Source organism: Fringilla coelebs, assembly GCF_963513975.1.
Source record: "Fringilla coelebs genome assembly, chromosome: 18".
In the NCBI taxonomy this organism is placed as follows: Eukaryota; Metazoa; Chordata; class Aves; order Passeriformes; family Fringillidae; genus Fringilla; species Fringilla coelebs.
The window spans coordinates 13,538,448-13,558,024 of NC_140044.1; the positions used below are offsets into that span (position 1 = coordinate 13,538,448).

At 51.1% G+C, this 19,577-nt stretch overlaps 1 protein-coding gene across 1 annotated transcript in view; it reads left to right on the plus strand.

The window, feature by feature from the left end:
- CEP250 (centrosomal protein 250) overlaps positions 1 to 832 on the plus strand; it is a gene marked incomplete at both ends in the record, with an annotated part of 34,016 nt that extends 33,184 nt beyond the window's left edge. Inside the window, 1 exon segment of the mRNA XM_084217693.1 lies at positions 787 to 832. Coding sequence (XP_084073819.1) covers positions 787 to 832 — 46 coding nt within the window.
- Positions 833 to 19,577: the final 18,745 nt, after the last annotated feature.

Genomic DNA, 19,577 nt, shown 5'->3' on the forward strand with positions numbered 1-19,577 from the left:
CAGAGAGATGTCTGGGCTGAAGGGCATCCTGGGGAAAGGGGAGGAGAGGGCTTTCCCTCAGCCCATGCTTCTCTTCTATTTCTCAAAACATGACCAAGGAATCTCCTGTTGCCAGGGATGGGCCAAATATCCAGTGTGCTGCAATTTCCCCACTTGTGGCTGCTTGGCCGTGACAAGAAAGACGGTCGAAAAAGGGAAAGGGGGGAAAGCAGCCCCCAAACTGGGCATCTTTGGAGCGGCAATTCCTCCCATTCCTTCCTGTTGGTGAGGAAGCTTTGCCTGACAGAATGACACAACAGGGGAGGGGGGAAGGGGCCTGTGGACAGGAGCTCTCACAGCTGGGTCACACGGAGGGGGTGGCCCACAGGGCTGCCCAAAGGAGCCTCCAGGTGGCCCCCCCTCCCCTCAGGTGTGGTGGGCAGTTTGCGTGTGACACAATGGCAGCACGGTGATGTCAGCACATCACCATGATGTAACAAAGCCCCATCCCTGGGAAACCTGGAGCATGAGGAGTCAGTGTGGGATTGCAGCACCACGAGAGCTCTTGGAAGGAGCTGTGGAGCTCCATCTCACTGCTGGTGTCCTGCCAAAAGGCAGAGGCACTGCTGAGTGCACTGGCAATTACGGGGAGGAGAGCAGTGGGCTGAGAGAGACCTTCACCGGTGAGCCCGGGGCTTGGGGGTCTGCTCCAGGGCCTCAGGACCCTCAGGACTCTAAGCTCCTTCTCTTGCACCTGCTGTGCAGGAGGCTTATTGAGCTACTGCCCAAGTGTCTGTGTCTTCCCAGCTCAGCCCCAGAACTCCACACCTGGGAGACTGAGCCACCAGGCTGATGGATTCTGACCTGCTGGACCTCCCACTTGGAGTCAAGATCTATGTGAAGCCCAAGTCCAAGCTTGTCTACTGCAGGGGAAAGCTGGGGGAAAAGGTAAAGGAAGTAGAAGAGTGCAGAAAAGCTCTCCTCTTTCATGGGGTCCCCATCATACACAGAGTTCTTGTGGCCACCTCCTCTACAGCAGGAGCTGCAGCCTTACAGTCAGGCAAGGCTGAGCAGCAGAGGGAAGCTCCAGGCTCCCTGGAACACAGAGAAGAAACACTTGTCAGTCTCCTCACTAGTTTCTGGCACTGTGCATGTATGTGGCCGGGCTCCTGCCTGTAGCAGGCAGCTGTGTTTGTCCTGGTGCCAGGGCAGTGAGTCCCTCCAGCTCATCCTGCCATGTCGAGTCAGGCTCTGGTGCACCTTTGAGGGACACTTCCGTCTCCTCCTTATTCCGTTGGAATATTTAGAAGAGCTTGGGTTTCCCTGGTTGGGGAATGCACACACTGTCCTCCTCCTCCAGCTTGCACTGACCTTCCCAAGGCAGAGAATTGCCAGAGGCCAAGGCAGAGGCAGCTGAAACAGCCCTTGAGCCTGTCTAACCCGAGGAGACTGGTTTCATCCACTCTCCACTGGCTGCATTTGAAGCACTGGCCTGACCTTCTCGGTTGGAAGGTTCATTTGTGGGTGGGTCAGCAGTTCCTCCTGATGGCCTAAGGTGTCTATTTGCTGCTGGGGTTGCTGCTGGGGTTTGTCTTCTCTCCCTCAGCCCATCCCATCACAGCTCAGCCTGGCCCAGCATGGCCCCACAGCCTTTCTGCGAGTGTCTCTGTGTCTTCAGAAGGACAAAGAAGAGTGTTGGTCTTCAAAGTACCTTGCTTTTCTCACAAGTACCACATGGCACCTCTTTGCTGCTCTCCTACCTCCTTCATACTCTGGGAAATGTCTCTTACAGCTTTATGGGCTATCTCCTTCTTTCAATCTGGACGATCCCTACATGCACCACCTGAACCTGCAATACAACTGCCTGCATGACCCCCACCTTCAGGACTACCACAAGCGCAAGGACATCCTGCGGATACTGAAGAAACGGGGCTTTGTCACCAGTGAAAACAAGGTGGGTTTGGACATCAGGCCGATCAAGAACAGCCCTCTTCAAGCAGGGTTCCCACAGCCCTTGCTGCAGCCGCCTGCTGCTGCCAGAGGACAGGGCCGTGCTCGGGTGTCCCTGTCCCGCAGAAGCAGCGCCAACATCCCCCTGGCAAGCCCCAGTTCCGCCCTTCTCAGCCTGCCCCACACTGCCTGTTCAGCCCTGGCTCGGGGGACATCAGTGGCCCCAACACCAGGGTGTGGGGGGAAGGCTTGGGGGCAGCTCCTCTCCCACTGGGCTCAGGCTCTTTTGGGAAAGGCCGACTGCATGGCTTGACAGTTTTTGGGGGATTCTGCCCTCGTCCCTCCATAGGTGAGTTGCACTGTGAAGGAGTTCAATGAGTACAGGCAGTACCTGACCAGGATCAAGACGGAGTTAGAGCAGATCTTGCGGCAGGAAAAGGTAGGCAAAGCGTTGTGTTCAGGGGCATGGGACTGTGCAGGGCAGGGCTGCTGGGCTGGGCGCTGTGGTGGGGAAAGGACTCCACAGCTGGGAGCTGAGCCAGGGCAGGGCACTGAGCTGGGTACAGGCAGCAGGGCCACGGGCAGGCACACACGGTGCTGAGGGAAGCCCTTCTCCCCTGCCCTCGTGGCCTGGCTGAAGCAGAGTGCCAGCCTGGGTCTGCAGCAATCCTCAGCACGCAGGGGCTGAGTGCTTGTCCAGGCACCATGACCCACAACCTGGTGTCACCTTTCAAGAAGGATTTCTCCCACTTTTGGCCACATTAAAGGATCGCCCCAAAAAGCCGAGAACCACTGACGCTTCCTGCTGGACAGAGTGGCAGCTGCAGCCTCAGAAACCTTCTTGCCCACCTCCACAGAAGAGCAAAGAGACCTCCCTGAAATCAGGGAGATTCAGAAGAGGGAAAGGAGCTTTAGACAAGGGCCAAACCAACTCCACAGCTGAGCTGGGTCAGGAAGATGCCAGCAGAGCCGCTGACTCCCAGAGGAAGCCAGACAACACTGCTGATGACCCCTTTAAAGCTGTCTTAGAGCAGCTGAGCACAGCAGAAACCCAGAAGCTCCTAGAGCTGGTTAAGACTGTTGTGTACAAAGTGTTTGCAAGGCTGAAGGTTCCTGGGGACCAGCGTGTCAGCTTTTTAAGGAAAACTGCTCAGGGGATCAGAGGAAATGGTTCTGGCAGCTCTGTGAAAACAGAGCCTGCAGAGACACCTCTAGACCACCGTCAAGAACTGGAAATGGTGGCCAAGGAACTTGTAGCGAAAGTGTTGGAGATCTTTGGGGACCGTCTGGAGACCAAAGCTTCTGAGCCAGGGAGGGCAGCCAGGCAGAAGGAGAAGCCTGTTGATGAAGGAGCTGCCCAAGCAGACACATCCAAGGAAGCTGAAACAGGCAGAGAACGTATACGTGCTTGCCTTGATGATCTCACCATCCAAGTTGTTAAGAATGTCCACTGCCTCTTAAAATCCATGATAGCTTCTCAGTTTGGAGGAGACTCCACATGTGAGTACACCGAAATCCTGAGGCTTCCCAAGGGTAAGGTCTCCAACAGACAGATGCAACAAGCAATCTCTGGATCATCCGAGGAACAGAGCCAGGATGAAAGCACAGGAGTAAAGCTGCCTGCCTTAGGACCACAGCTCCATGCAGAAGGGAATGGATATGTCAAAACCATGGAGCCTGAGGATTCTGCAATGGTGAACGGGAGTTTGGTGAGAGAACAAAATCCAGCAACTTCAGGCGACAATTTGGACACAGGGACCATGGCAAATTGGATTGTTCAGTCTCTGTTGGACCAGATTGCTCATCATGGGCCTGCACCAAACCCCACACAGAATTTTCAAGAACCTGTCCCAAACCCAGCCACATTCCAAGGCGGAGAGGAGAGCTGTGCTGGCGAGGACCTTCTCCCCTCCCTGGACCCACAGTTTTCCCGACAGCCCATCCCTCCGGAGGGTCCGAAGCCCCCTGCCCAGGCCAGAGCACGGCGCAGATCACTGCACATAAAGTTTGCCTGAGGTGAGCGAGGCGTGTGGCAGGAGAGCTGAAGGGCCTCTATACAGCAAACCTCACACCCTTGTTCTTGTCAATAAAGAGTTTACTCCTAAGGCCTTGCTTGTGCTTCCTCCAAACCAGGCCAAACTGCATCTGCTCCTCTTCCCTGCTGTAGCTGTAACCTGTCCCATCCTCTCCCCTTCTACAGCCTCAGCCATACTGCAAGCCAGTTTTACTGTGCTAGGGAGGCGAGGATAGCCGGCATTTTTGTCTTGTACAGCAAGCTTTGCTGTCAGGTGTGTGGAGGGATGCGTCCCATTGGAGGCAGCCTGGCTTTCACCTTGTGTGGACAATGATGTCTTTGCCTTGCCATCCTTTTTGTAGGGCCCTTTCTGCTCAGACCAAGCTGCCCCAGAAGCTCTGCATGAGCACTTGCTGTCGCTGTGCTGGTGATCACCAGCAGCATCTGCATCAGGACACTGCTCTGCCACCTTCAGGTCTCACCTGCCCCAAGGAGGGAGGCAGGGAAAAGGTGGTGGCCCAAAGTTAGTTCTGAGTTTTCCTCCTTTTTTTTTTTACACCCTGTCCTGGATTGGAATGGCCAACCCACATCCCCTTTGGGTAGTGTACTGAAGCTGCTCAGCAGCGGTGGTCTGTGAGCAAGGGCTGGTCTAGCATGGCTGGTCAAACGGTGCCACTGCAGGGGGGTTAAACGGGCTGGAAGCCGGGATGCCAGAGCACAGCTGCCATCAAGGGCCTGTCCTTTCCCCAGGGGATGAGATAACGAACAGCTGGGAACCTACGGAAGGCAGCGGCTCCCGCTGCCTCCCCCACCACTGGGGCTCGGCCTGCCCCGCAGGAAGCGCCTGGAGCCCGCCCGGCAGCCCCGGTCTGGCCTCCAGGGCTCGTCCATCTCCCGCCCCAAGCTGTGGGCAGGGCCCCGGGGGAGTCGCAGCAGTCGCAGAGCGGAGAGGCCGAGGTGCCCCTGCGGGCGCCGCTCCCCTCAGGGCTGGGCAGGGCCGCGCACAGGCCCCGCTCCTGCCGGGGCTGCAGCCGGGAGTCCCTCAAGGCACGCGTGCCCCGCATTTACCTCATCAACGTGTGCGAATATCTGAACAGACGGTGCCAAGAGGCTGGAGCCAGGCCCTGCTCGACCGTGCCCAGCAATGGGACAAGAGGCAACAGGCAGAAACCCTTAACCAGAAAGTTCTACCTGAACACGAGGAAGAAATTCTTTCCTGTTCGGAGACTGAGCACAGGAACAGACTGCCCAGAGAGGGTGTGGAGTCTCCCTCACCGGAGATATTCCAGAACTGTCTGGACACAATGCTGTGCCACCTGCTCTGGGATGACCTGTTGAGCAGAGAAGTTGGACCAGATGAGCCATTGTGCTCCTTTCCTGGCCTGTCCTGGGATTCTGTGGGAGCGGGAGCCTGGTGGTATCACCAGCCCCTCATCCCAGCCTAGGGAGCTGTGGCACCCTCAGGCAGTGTGTGGCTGCCTGCCCTGCCCTGAAGGTAAGTTACAGGGAAGATGTTGCCAAGCGAAGTTAGGTACAAGAAATACCCACTTGCTAAGTTTGCACAGTTTCGTTGTAACTTTGCGGCTTCCCAGCAATTCGATGTGTTTTGTTCTGTGAAAAATACACAGTCACCGATAAAACTGAACAAGGACATCAAAGTAAAACTATTTATTTATATGAGTCAGCTGAGCTGGGTGTGTCTCACTGAGGAGGCACACCTCCCCCTAAAATGCACACACTTTTACACTCTTCCCCAGTCAGTGGGGGTCTCTCTCCCCTTTCCCACTGGCTGGGTTTTCAATAACTCACATTCTTTCCAACCGCCTACCATGCTCAAACCGCACCTCCTTTCCTCTCCCCTTTCTCGCCCTAGTGACAAGCATTCCCCTTTTCCTCCTGCCCCATGCTCACAAGGCCTAGCACCATGTTAGCTACATCTTTGCCTATGTGACATAAGTGTACATTCTTATGCCTGAAAAATGGCTGAAGCAAAACATTTTATGTCTCACAGCTCCAAGAACAGACTCCTTTATACAGGCAGATTGCTGTCTGTCAAGTTGTCTTGCTCATGTCTTCAAAGTCACCTTTACATTGGAGTTTCTTCGAACACAACACACCCTGCACACTTTAAATCAGAGCAGAATCATATTTGTGTCCATGAATTTGACCTCTTGGCCATACTTGAGAAGGACTCAATCTTGAGTAAGACTGCAATCTCTACAATAAATAAAAATCTGAGTCTCTTTAATATGAAAGTCATAAATTGCTTCAATATTGAGACAACAGAAGGAAAGAGATTTGACAAGCAGTTCCACCAGTTTATCTCTTTCAGGCCTTGTTTTTATTATACCTACTTTTGAGTGCTTGGCAAGCTGGATGTGTTATCTACTGTTGTCACAGGGGGGTCCAAAACCCAGATGTCACTGTCTTATCCATACCAGGATGGATATAGGATCCTTGTTGGAGTACATTTCAATGTGACAGACCCTTTGTTCTGGGTCTTTCCACTAATCACATGGGGCAGGGGATGTGCTTGTGTGTCCATAGGTGCAGGACGCAGGTGGATCCCCGCCAGGAACATCAAACTGCACCTACAACCTCTACTGGAATCTATAAGAGCATTAGAAGACCAGCCTAAAGAAGAGGAGAAAAAAAAAAGAAAAGGAAGAATTGTTGACAGAAGATTCTACAAAAACATGATTACCTGGATCTGCTTGCTCATTTGTTGCAACCTCCTCCTTGGTAACACCTGGATGCTCCCCCAGCCAAAGCAAAATATATGGGGGACATTAGTAAATAAGACTAAAGAAGAAACAATGTGCCTCTCAGTTGCCAGCCCTAGTAACCCCTCTTCCACCTGCCTAGTGGGGTTAACTATGAATGTGTGGCTGACACCTGTGGATACCATCTGTACTCTGCAAATTTTGGGACAAAATACTAAAATTGTAAAACCTAACCCCATAGATGATTGGAACCACTGAATGAGGAAACTACTGCATGCACCAACTGAACCCCAAGAATTAGAACTGTTGGGGTCAGTAAAAATGGATTATTGTAACAAATTTTGGCTTCTAGAATGATGGAAATATATTTCGTCAAACAATAAATTATACCAAAACCAAACTTTATGGTGCAGTTACACCACTTCATCTCTATGAAGTGGTGTAACATCCAGACTGTATCCAGTCTAGTTACCACCAGGTATATTTTTTATTTGCTGAGATAGGGCTCGGCCAGCAATACCATCAGAAATTGGGAGTGGTGCATGTAGCTTGAGGCGCCTTACTATGCTAGCACCCAACATCACCATGGCAAACAGATTGGCACAAATGGAAACATCAACTCACCATTTTGAAAAAGATTGTAATGATAAAATCACATAATGGAATAGAACCACTGAAATTGCAATGTCTTCTCTGTTGCCATGGGTGGCCACTGCAAAAGCCCTGAAACAACTTGATGGAACTGGGTGCTGGCTTAATAGGCAAACCAAAGCCACATCAATCACCTTCAGTGATTGTTAAGAGACGTCAATGCTGTAAGACATGCTGCCTTACAAAATAGAGCTGCAATTGATTTTCTTCTTCTGGCACATGGTCATGGCTGTGAGGACTTCAAAGGCTTATGCTGCATGAATTTATCAGATCATAGTGAATCCATCTACCTCAGGATAAGTCTTCTAAAGGAGGGAGTTGGAAAATTACAAATTGAGCAAGGAAATGACTGGATCAGCAACTTATTCAGAGACTGGCACCTATCATTATGCACTTTCAGTAGTTAATGCCAGACTATTAATTTTATTAATGCTTATATTAATAGTAGTTATTTTCTCTTGTATATTCAAGTTCATGTTCAAATCTTTAAAAAAACAGTTAATCTTTCTCCTTTAAAAAACAAAAAGGGGGATATGTTGGGGTTGGTTCAGCAGTAGAAGAAGACAACCTCAGCTGAAAGCTGTGGGAAAACGCTTGTAACCATGGTGTGCAAAGTGGTCACTCCCAAGATCCCCCTGTAAATTATGTAAATTGTTGCTAGAAAGTTCTGGGTTCTCCTTGTTACTATTGGTTACTTTTTGCTGTAGAAATTGTAATATTCCTAATCATTGTCTCCCATTGGATCCTTCCTTCAGATCCCACCTTAGCTCCTCCCTATACTCAAGTGTATAAATATTTCTGCTCTACCTTGGACCTTGTTCCTTTCCAGTTTGTTCCTAAAACAGTGTGCACTGTGCTGTTTGTTGTTTTTGCCTTATTAAAGTTCTGTTTCCAAACAATTAGATCAGAGTAATCTCTCTCCATAAATTCACCAGAGCCAATTCCTGAGGAAGCCACCAGTCAGACCATCCAGGCAAGGGCTGAGAAGTTTCATTTAATACTACCATAAATGCAGTAATTTTGCAAATTTTTAGCTGTAAATATACCAATACTTGGTAATAAATTTTCTAGAAAAAATAAGACTCATTTTTCACTGGGCCAATTAGGCTCTTGCCAGTTCTTTTGCCATTTTCCCTCCAGAGGCCAGAGCTGTTCCCTGTGATAAGAAATTGGAATTTGGGATGGTATTGAACCAAGGGATACAGAGAGCATGGCAGGGATGAGAGATGGGTGAGAGGCTGAGCATTTCTTCCTTTCCCTTTTCTGTCTTTTTTCCCCTTCCTTTCTCTTTTTCCCTCTACTTGTGCATACTGGTGCATAGTGGCTGGTCTGGTTTTAGGGCTGGAAAGGGGCATGGTTGCAGGACCATCCTTATGTGTATGGGTTTATACTGGGCCATACTTGTAGGTATTCCACCTTTTGGGCTGGAAGGGGGGTGGTTGCTAATCTATTCTGGTCAATATTGGTTTATACAGGTCCATACTGGTAGATGCAGGTTAGGGCTGGAGGGGAGGTGGTTCCTGGTTCATACTGGTGCCTTCTGGTGGATGCAGGGCCAATATCAAAGGGCCATTGGCAGGAGCAGTGTCAAATGCCAATATCCATTGGCCCCCTGGACAGGAGGGCTTGGACAGCCGAGACAACCATCAGCATAAATTTCTGCTGGTTTGTTCAGCTAGCCAAGGTTGTGAGGTGCTTCTTCTGATACCCTTAGTGAGCCATTTGAGTGTTGAAACAAGTTGTCCCATATCCTTTGTTACTCTGGTGCTCTCAGGACAGGGAGAAATGCAAATGGTCCTTGACCTTTGCTCACAGCCTGTGCTCTGGCTGACAGTGAGAAGCTGTGGCTGCAGCCTCTGACTGCTTTGTTCTGTTTGACTGGAGGTGGAGGAGTTGACATCTCAGCTGGCAGCCTCCCAAGAGCGCCTGGAAACCACTGTGCAGAGAGCCCAGCAAGATGTGAAGGAGGCCCAGGAAGAGTCCAGGCAGAAGCTCGTGGAGGTTGAGCACATCCAGAAGCTGCTGGAGGAAGCAGAATAGCAGAAGAAGGAGCTGCAAGAGCATCTGGAGTACTTGGACAAGGAATGGAGTCAATGGGAAGAAGTGGCACAGCAAAATTCAGAATTGCAGGCTTCCTTGAAGGAGCTAAAGTGGAAAAAAGCTCTGCAGAGGTTTGACTAAACCTTCTTGGGGGATTGAGTTTAACTTGCTCCTTTTCCTTTCCTGCCACACCAGGGCACCCTGCTGCGCCTTGCCCGGTTTCTTACAGGCAGAGCCCAGCAGGTGCATGGCCTGGCTCTGCTGCAGCTCTCAGGCAGCCCTGTTGTTAAGGAAACTTCCCTGTCTGAGCATCCCCGAGGAACTCTGGCAGTCACGCTCCCACCACCAGACTGTTCCTGCTGGGACCAAATCCCCTTTGCAGTGGGTGGCTCAGGTGAGCTGAAGGGGGCCCCAATGACTCCCCGCACTCCCCCCACTCTCACACAGTCAGACCAGATTTCCCACAGCAGAGTCTCGCGTGTTTCATCCCACAAAGCAATTTATTTGTGGCGCAGGAACACAAAGACAGCTCGAGGCAGTGCCTCCAGGGAGGCACTTTGAACCCCTGGGCTGTTATACCTTCACAGTCTGAGCACAGCAAAGTCTCAGCTCTGTCTCTGAGTGGCCACTGACCTGACTGTGCCACAGGTCCTCGGGCTCTTTGTCCTGCCAAGGGTCAGCAGGCTCTTCCCTCAGGCTCCTGCCAGCCAGAGTTTGGGCTGGAGCTGGCAGTGCAGCTGCACCCTGAGCTACCTGCACCAGGTGTATTCCTCAGCACCTGTGCTTTGCAGCTGCCAAGGAACTGCACACAGGGCCTCCTACTCGGCCTCCAGGACCGCAGGCTGGAGCTGCCAGAGCTGCCTGAGCACTGCCCCAGGCGAGTGTGTGTGAACTCACTGCAGGGCTCACGGCCCTGGTGGCTGAGCAGGACATGTGGCACAGGGAAGTGGGGCACAGCCGATGCTGCTTCTCCCCTGGCCAAATGGAGAAGAGCTGCAGCTCGAGCATGTGCCAGAAACGGCTTTGGGAGCTGAGGAACACCGTCCCTGGGCTGTGCCCCTCGCTGTTTCCCAAGAGCCCTGCGGTGATCAATCACTGCACCTCCAACAGATTGCTCTGCCTGTCTCTTGCCTGTGTGCAAAGAGCGAGGCTGGCAGGGCTCAGCAGTGTAAAAGCTGCCCCAAGGAACCAGACAGGCTGAAGGACGGGCACCAGAGACCTCACCAAATCCAGCCAAGAAGGGGTAGGAAGTGAGAGTAGATGAGAATACAAAATACAGGGCAGGGGAGATTGGGAAGGTGTCAGGGAGATGTCTGGGCTGAAGGGGATCCTGGGGAAAGGGGAGGAGAGAGCTTTCTCTCAGCCTATGCTTCTCTTCTGTTTCTCAAAACATGACCAAGGAACTTCATGTTGCCAGGGATGGGCCAAATATCCAGTGTGCTGCAATTTCCCCACTTGTGTCACCTTTCAGGAAGGGTTTCTGCCACTTTTGGCCACATTAAAGGATCGCCCCAAACTGCCGAGAACCACTGACACTTCCTGCTGGGCAGAGTGGCAGCTGCAGCCTCAGAAACCTTCTTGCCTACCTCCACGGAAAAGCAAAGAGACCTCCCTGAAATCAGGGAGATTCAGAAGAGGGAAAGGAGCTTTAGACAAGGGCCAAACCAACTTCACAGCTGAGCCGGGTCAGGAAGATGCCAGCAGAGCCGCTGACTCCCAGAGGAAGCCAGACAACACTGCTGATGGCCCCTTTAAAGCTGTCTTAGAGCAGCTGAGCACAGCAGAAACCCAGAAGCTCCAAGACCTGGTTAAGACTGTTGTCTACAAAGTGTTTTCAAGGCTGAAGGTTCCTGGGGACCAGCATGTCAGCTTTTTAAGGAAAACTGCTCAGGGGATCAGAGGAAGTGGCTTTGGCAGCTCCATGAAAACAGAGCCTGCAGAGACACCTCTAGACCACCAACAGAAAACAGAACTGGTGACATGGAACTTCTAGCAATGGTGTTGGAGATCTTTGGGGACCGTCTGGAGACCAAAGCTTCTGAGCCAGGGAGGGCAGCCAGGCAGAAGGAAAAGCCTGTGGATGGAGGAGCCGCCCAAGCAGACACATCCAAGGAAGCTGAAACAGGCAGAGAAGGTATACATGCTTGCCTTGATGATCTCACCGCACAAGTTGTTACTAGGACAGCCACCTGCTGCTGCCAGAGGACAAGGCCTGGGAGCAGAAGCAGCGCCAACATCCCCCTGGCCAGCCCCAGTCCCGCCCTTCTCAGCCTGCCCCACGCTGCCTGTTCAGCCCTGGCTGGGGGGACATCAGTGGCCCCAACAACAGGTTGGGGGGGAAGGCTTGGGGGCAGCTCCTCTCCCACTGGGGTTGGGCTGTTGTGGGGATGGTCGGCTGAGAAAAAACAAAGGGCAAGGAGACCTGCTCCTTCTGGATGCCTTTATTGTGTGATCAGCTCTGGGTGGGGGCCCAAGGGGTCGCGCACACCGCCTCTGCTCCCTTTGGCCATGCAGAGGAGGAGATGGACAGTTTTGCTTCACAGCAGTAAGTTGGAGGAGGAGGTGGTAGGTGATCTAGGGGATCCCAGGTCTTAGTGACTGTTTGTTCTCCCTCACTTTCCTCCTTATCTTTCTCTTTCTTAATTTTACAGATCTTTGTGCTCCCTTCACTCACAGCCCCTGCCTGCCAACCGGCAGCATATTTTATTTGCTCTATATCAGGATTCTCTTGAGTTCATAAATACTGGTTTAATTTGGAACACATCCGTGGGTCATGAGTTCCATACCAAGGCCACTCCCCTTGTAATTTCAACTTTAGCCAAATTTCAGTACAGTAATAAATCATTTTAACATGGTCAAAGGTTTTAGTAGCTTCTTGAGAATCCCAGTGGTGTAATAACCGTCCAAGTGGACTGTCTAAGGGAATACTTTTTACCTTCTTTTTTCCTTTAAGATGGCTTCCTTCTTTACTTACACACTGGCCCATCCTTAAATGAATAAACTAAAATCCCAAATGTGCCCCTACCCAAATGGAAATCTACAGACAGGCAACACAAATATGCAAGTAAATAGCATGTTTCTTTTCAACTAAATATATAACTTTAACCCAAGCCTTCTCCCCCCTCTTAATTTAACTAAAACCCTTCTTGATCACTCTCACCCTTCCACTCTCATACTAAAGAGTAACTTTTATTGGGGGAAAGGATAGGGTTCACTCACTCTCTCTCTTTTACCCAGGTAAACTCACTACACTCACACCTTTTCGATTCCAAGCTCTGCCTTGGACCTTTTCCTGACTCCCTGCCGTCCTTAGGGCCTATCCTAGTGATCCAACCCCCACGCCTCGCCTCTACCCTAGAGACTCTTGAGCACCCTTTTCAATGCGTTCCAGGGTCTCTAGCATTAGAATCCCCTCCCTGGGCACCAGGACCTTCCCTTGTCTAGCCACCCGCCAGGCCAGACCACAAGTCCAAACCCCAGGCTAGACCGTCCTGTTCTAATACTGTATCCACCTTCCTCACTTTTTGAACAGCAGTAGGAATGTTCAAGGAGACTCCGTGGGGTTACCCGGGGGTATCCCTTCCCAGAAACTGGGATCAACCCAAGGGGCCCGACCCCTTTGCTGTCCACCATCCAGCTTGGCTACCCCTCCCCAGCAGAATAGCCTAGGCAAAAGGGTTGTGTACAAGGATGTGTGGTGCCTGTCCTTGCCTTAACCTAAAGACTCCCCACCCCAGTGCTCTTGGGCCGTGGGTTCACAATCTCCTCCCGGAGATCGCGGCAGCGCACCACCTGCGGTACGTCCGGCCCGGTCCTGGGAAGTGAGGAGCCTCGTGGGCACTTGGTACCAGCAGTGCCTGGGGGCACCCTGTGATGCATGTGACCCACTCAATGTCTAGGTACTCCACACGCCCAGACCTACCTAGACCGCAATGGCCTAACCAAGGCAGGCCTGGCCCTGATACGTGTCACTCACACCTGGCTATCCCCTGCACACCCGGGGGGGCCCTCACTGTCCCCAGGAGACGCCTCACTCAGCAGTTCCTCTCGCTTCCCCCCATCCTCGGCCGGCTTCCTCGCAGGGGTCTGGAACCGCGGTACTAGGGGTCCTCACTCACTTCGAGGGTTCGAGCTGCCGGTCCTTGTCTCACTCACACACCATCTGCACGCCTCCTACGCCCACCACCGGGGTCACTTACTCCTCTGGCGCTCCTTGGCGTCACTGATTCCACACTGATCTCTTTGGTCCAGGTAGCGTGCTGTCCTGGAGGTCCAGGGCAGGCAGCCGTCCCGTTCCTGGTGTCCTCTTCAGGCGTGGCTATCCCGGACGAGTCCCCAGCTGGAATAAATAAAGGGCAAGGAGACCTGCTCCTTTTGGATGCCTTTATTAAGTGATCAGCTCTGGGTGGGGGCCCGAGGGGTCACGCACACCGCCGCTGCTCCCTTTGGCCACGCAGAGGAGGAGGTAGACAGTTTTGCTTCACAGCAGAACTGGGGCTTCCATCCTCACAGGCACACCTAGGAGAACAATGTTGGCTTGTTGTCTGGGTCCTCATTCTGACCCAGTTCTAGTCAGGTCACGGTGATATCGAAAACCTTGCTGGTGGAATAGAACTTTTCACTAGTAGGACCCGTTGCTTAGTTCCTTGAATCTTCGGCTAGCTCGTCGTTTTTAGGGTCTTTCGTTGGATTTTCTTGAATGTCTCTTAATTTGCATATTTCCCGGGGATGGTACCTGGTGCCTTTCTGGGGAGCAGCAGAGGCAGTACCCGACAGATGCAACGAGGCTACCGATAAGGGAAGGGCCTTAACAGTGGGGGTAACTTAAAGGTTTAGCATTTAACAATGATTTAATTAACACAATTAATTTATTACAATTTCAGATTAACATTAACAGCTCTAATTGTATTACCTTATGAACTTGTTCATAACACCGACTGCATGGCTTGACAGTTTTTGGGGGATTCTGCCCTCGTCCCTCCATAGGTGATTTGCACTGTGAAGGAGTTCAATGAGTACAGGCAGTACCTGACCATGATTAAGCTACAGTCAGAGCAGATCTTGCGGCAGGAAAAGGTAGGCAAAGCGTTGTGTTCAGGGGCATGGGACTGTGCAGGGCGGGGCTGCTGGGCTGGGCGCTGTGGTGGGGAAAGGACTCCACAGCTGGGAGCTGAGCCAGCGCAGGGCACTGAGCTGGGTACAGGCAGCAGGGCCACGGGCAGGCACACACGGTGCTGAGGGAAGCCCTTCTCCCCTGCCCTCGTGGCCTGGCTGAAGCAGAGTGCCAGCCTGGGTCTGCAGCAATCCTCAGCACGCAGGGGCTGAGTGCTTGTCCAGGCACCATGACCCACAACCTGGTGTCACCTTTCAGGAAGGGCTTCTGCCACTTTTGGCCACATTAAAGGATGGCCCCAAACAGCCGGAAACCACTGACGCTTCCTGCTGGACAGAGTGGCAGCTGCAGCCTCAGAAACCTTCTTGCCCACCTCCACAGAAGAGCAAAGAGACCTCCCTGAAATCAGGGAGATTCAGAAGAGGGAAAGGAGCTTTAGACAAGGGCCAAACCAACTCCACAGCTGAGCTGGGTCAGGAAGATGCCAGCAGAGCCGCTGACTCCCAGAGGAAGCCAGACAACACTGCTGATGGCCCCTTTAAAGCTGTCTTTTTAAAGCTGTCTTAGAGCAGCTGAGCACAGCAGAAACCCAGAAGCTCCTAGAGCTGGTTAAGACTGTTGTCTACAAAGTGTTTGCAAGGCTGAAGGTTCCTCGGGGCCAGCATGTCAGCTTTTTTAGGAATGCTGCTCAGAGGAAGTGTTTTCGGCAGCTCCATGAGAACGGAGCCTGCAGAGACACCTCTAGACCACCAACAGGAAACAGAACTGGTGACAAGGAGCTTCTAGCAATGGTGTTGGAGAACTTTGGGGACCGTCTGGAGACCAAAGCTTCTGAGCCAGGGAGAGCAGCCAGGCAGAAGGAAAAGGCTCTTGATGGAGAAACCACCCAAGCAGACAAATCCAAGGAAGCTGAAACAGAGCATGGTTACACACTTGCCTTGATGATCTTACCATCCAAGTTGTTAAGAATGTCCACTGCCTCTTAAAATCCATGATAACTTCTCAGTTTGGAGGAGACTCCACCTGTGAGTACACTGAAATCCTGAAGCTTCCCAAGGGTAAGGTCTCCAACAGACAGATGCAACAAGCAATCTCTGGAGCCATGATATTTTAGAACATGCGTATTCCTTGGTTGTGGTTTCAGTCCATTCTTTCCATAACCTTCAGTTTTTTGGCCTTGGTCCACACTGTTTTCAGATGGTGAGTGCTGATAGTTGGCATATCTGTAGCAGGTGTCCTCATCATATGTTCATTGGATGTTATCCCATTCAAACAGGCATTTTAACACAAGTATACTTAAATCAGCTATTTCACTACTATGTCTAAGCTTAATTAACAACAGAAATAAAAACTGTATTTTTATTAGAGAAATGACTGCTCACTTTAAAAATTTTAAAATATTTATTAATCCTTAACAAAAATACAAAAGGACTAAATAAGAAAAAACAGGCCTGGGAGCCCCGCCCCATGGCTGCCTACCACCTGGCTCATTACCAAAATGGCTGCTCTATATTTTATACCTTTGGTGTTGCATCAGGTAACCCCAGCCCCTCCCAGTCTGTTGGTTAACTCTTGTTTCCTGCCCATTGGTGGAGACTGCTTTCTTGCAATTTGATTGGAGGTTGGGTGTTGCCATGCCCCACCTCTTAGTAACAAGCCTGCCCTCCCCCTAAATGTGCCGACCACCAAGGCCATTACAGGGGACATACTGCAATAACATCGCAACATACCTTAACATACACATATTTATCTCCTAATTGTGAGAGCCAACTATTACATTACTTATCTATAACAAACCCCTCTTTTCCTTTTCTATAAGTCCTTTGGCTCGAACAATTAACTCTCATTTTTGATTCTGATAATTGACCCTTACTTTTCAAAAAAAAAAAAAATTACTAGCATCTGTTGGTGCGGGTGAGGACAGTGGGAACAGGAGAAAATCTCTGGTTTCCTTGTGGTGAGTACAGAGGCCAACTCAGTCTTGCCATTTAGTCTCTGTTGTATTAAGAGACAACTGAGGAATGATAGAGGTCTGGTATGGCTTTCTTGCACCCACCTTGCCATGCCTACAGGATTGCTACCCACAGCAGGGTTATAATCTTCTCAGTGGCTGACACAGGGGCCAATCCTATTTCGCCCTCTTAGGTGAACCACCTCAGTACTTCTCACTGTTCCTCATGTCCTTCCCTCAACAGAGACTTGTAATCTTTATCTGTTTAAAATAGGACAATTATATTAACGACTAACACAATATAAATCCTCTGCTCAAAATGTTACTTAAACAGTTAACTAAAGCATGTAGAGTAGCCCTGTGAGGCTTTCACTTGTCTTTCAGAAAGCTTAGCAGCAGGAGGATAACATTAGTCCATCAGTCTACAAGAATGAGTAGGGACGCAGCAGAAAAGAAAACTGCTTCTCTGGGAATCCAGTGGGAAAAGGCTGGCTGTGGTGTTCCAAACCTCAGATTATATCCAGGTAGGAATGCTTGGCTCCTCCCTCTGGGCAGAGCATCTCACAACAGGATGTTGTAATTTTATCAGTCATGTAGTGACACTCAATGGCCCATTAACACTCAATCCCATTTTCCAGAGGGAAGATTGGTTGTAGAAGAGATAAATTGCCCAATGAACAGAAGATAACTGCCCCACTTCTAACAGATGGCAATAGAATACACACCCCCAGCCACATCTTGCATCGCACATTTGCAAGTTCTAACAAGTCTACAGCAAAATAAAGGCACAAAGCAAGAATATAAATAGCAGCAGTCTGAATGGGCTGGTTTGTAGGCATTCTTGTCTTCTCAAAATGGCTCAGTGGAAGCAGTTTATCTTCTTTATGATCTGTACCCAGATCATGGCAGTGATCCCAGTCACTGTATGTCAGTGTACCCAGTCTCTGGGGTTTTGCAGAACTTCTAGGATTTCTGCTCCTTTGGAGTTCTCTGGTGGATGTATTCTCAGTGTGCAGTCAGTGGTGGAGACTTAAGAGCACTTTTGATTCTTGATCCTGGACTCAGGAAGCTACATTTTGTACTTCTGTTCTATACCAAGTTGAACTCTACATACTGTAATAGAGTGTAGACAGGGAGCTAGGGGCTACTCTGGTCAGTAGAGCTCAGTAGTGATACATACACATTAACACACACAAACACACACGTTTGTTTCCTCAGGTGAGCCAGCAGCTGGATGCACAGAGCTGTGTGTCAGAGCCGTGTCTCTGGGCGTGCTCAGCTCAGGTGTGCACCCAGGGTGCACCCAGGCTCTGCTCATGTGTGCAGAACTAGTACACACACACACACACGTGCTTACTGGCACAGAGGTCCCTGTTAGCAGCACACACCTGCACACACACACACACACACACACACACACACACACACACACACACACACGGAGCTGTGCACGCTCCACTTGCATACAGCAGCACGTGTGCTACAGAGACACTCATGTACAGCCTCTGCTAATGCACACGTGCTCACAAACACGAGACTTGCTTGTACATAGAACTTGTGTACATTAACACAAGCATATAAATCTGTGCACACTAATATGTGCAGTGTCATCAACACATATTGGAATATTACCAATACAGCCGGACAGGACATGCCTGAGCTTGTCTGGCCCTTGGTGCTGAACCAAACAGCGGCACTGTGGTGTTTTCACTAGAGACACTTTTGGCTGGCTGGGTGTGTGGTGTTTCACCCCACAGACACTTTTGGCTGGCTGGGTGTGTGGTGTTTCACCCCACAGACACTTTTGGCCATGGGTGTGTGGTGTTTCACCCCACAGACACTTTTGGCTGGCTGGCTGTGTGGTGTTTCACCCCAGAGACACTTTTGGCTGGCTGGGTGCTGCAGCTGAGCACATGGAGACAAGTCCAGGCGTGCAGGAGCTCTCGTGGTGCTGGGATGGAGCCTCCCCCCATAACAGGGGCTGCTCCTCAGGGTTCCCTCTGCTGGAGGGGCTTTAAGGCGATGTGGAAAGAAAGGAGTGGGTTCTGATGGAGGGTTTGGATCCAGAGCTTTATTCTGCCCCACAGCCTCTGAACCCCCAGCAGCTCCAGCAGAACTCCTGACCCCGTGGCTGCTGCTCCTTTAACCCCGGCAGAGGGGCAGGGAAGGGGCAGGAGCCACCAGCCAGGGACAGGAGGGGAGGTCTCAAGGGCCAAAGGACACCTGGATGGCCCAGTGCCCCGGGGGTAGAGGGCATCCTTTGAACCTGCCAATCACTGACGCCCTTCTGGAATGCCAGGACTGACAGACAGTGCTGGGAGGGGGCAAGGGAGGGGGAAGGAGAGGTGACTGACACACCTGGGAGGGAATTATCAGGAAGGGACCCGAGGTTCTGAGGTAAACCCCGAAATCACAACGCAACAAACACATCTTATGCAGGGTTCCGCTCACGTTTGTAGAGCCTGTGCACACTCACAAACAGGGTTGTACATAAACTTAGTCACACCTGAGAGGGGGTAATCTAACACACATGCACATAGTAGTACACAGCACATGTACACCTTGGCACTTGTGTGTGCACCCAGGGCTGTGCACACTGGCACACACAGGTATCATATGTGTAAACTCACTGCACACAGACACACACTGGCACATATGTGCAAAGCACTCCCCAGAGTTCTTCTGGAAAGAGAGTAGTAGGACATACACTGCCTGCTACCACCCTGCAACTTCTAGGCAGTATTTTACCCTCTGTGCCTTTGGGATGGGAACAGACAGTGTTGTCTTAACGGAAAGGTCAAAGAAGGACTGATTCCTGCCTCTTCCCATACAACGGCAGGAACCCTGCTTTCATCTTCTACGCATCCCACCTTAAATGTCTAACTGCCTGCTTGTCCTTGAGCTCCTGCAGACTCTGGGAACAGGTCCCGTGTATGACTTGCCTGCAGCTGGTGTTTGTACATCCAGATTACAAACAATTTGGCCAGAATAATTATGAGAATCTTCTAAGTCCCATATCTACCTTAAGCATACTCCCGGAATTACACCACTCATGCTTCAAGCATACATGCACCAGGACTCACAACCTTCTAGATCTGAAGTTTTCAGGGTTTTTTCCTCCCCCCTTTACTCTTTTGTTGTTTAGTCCTCTGTTGT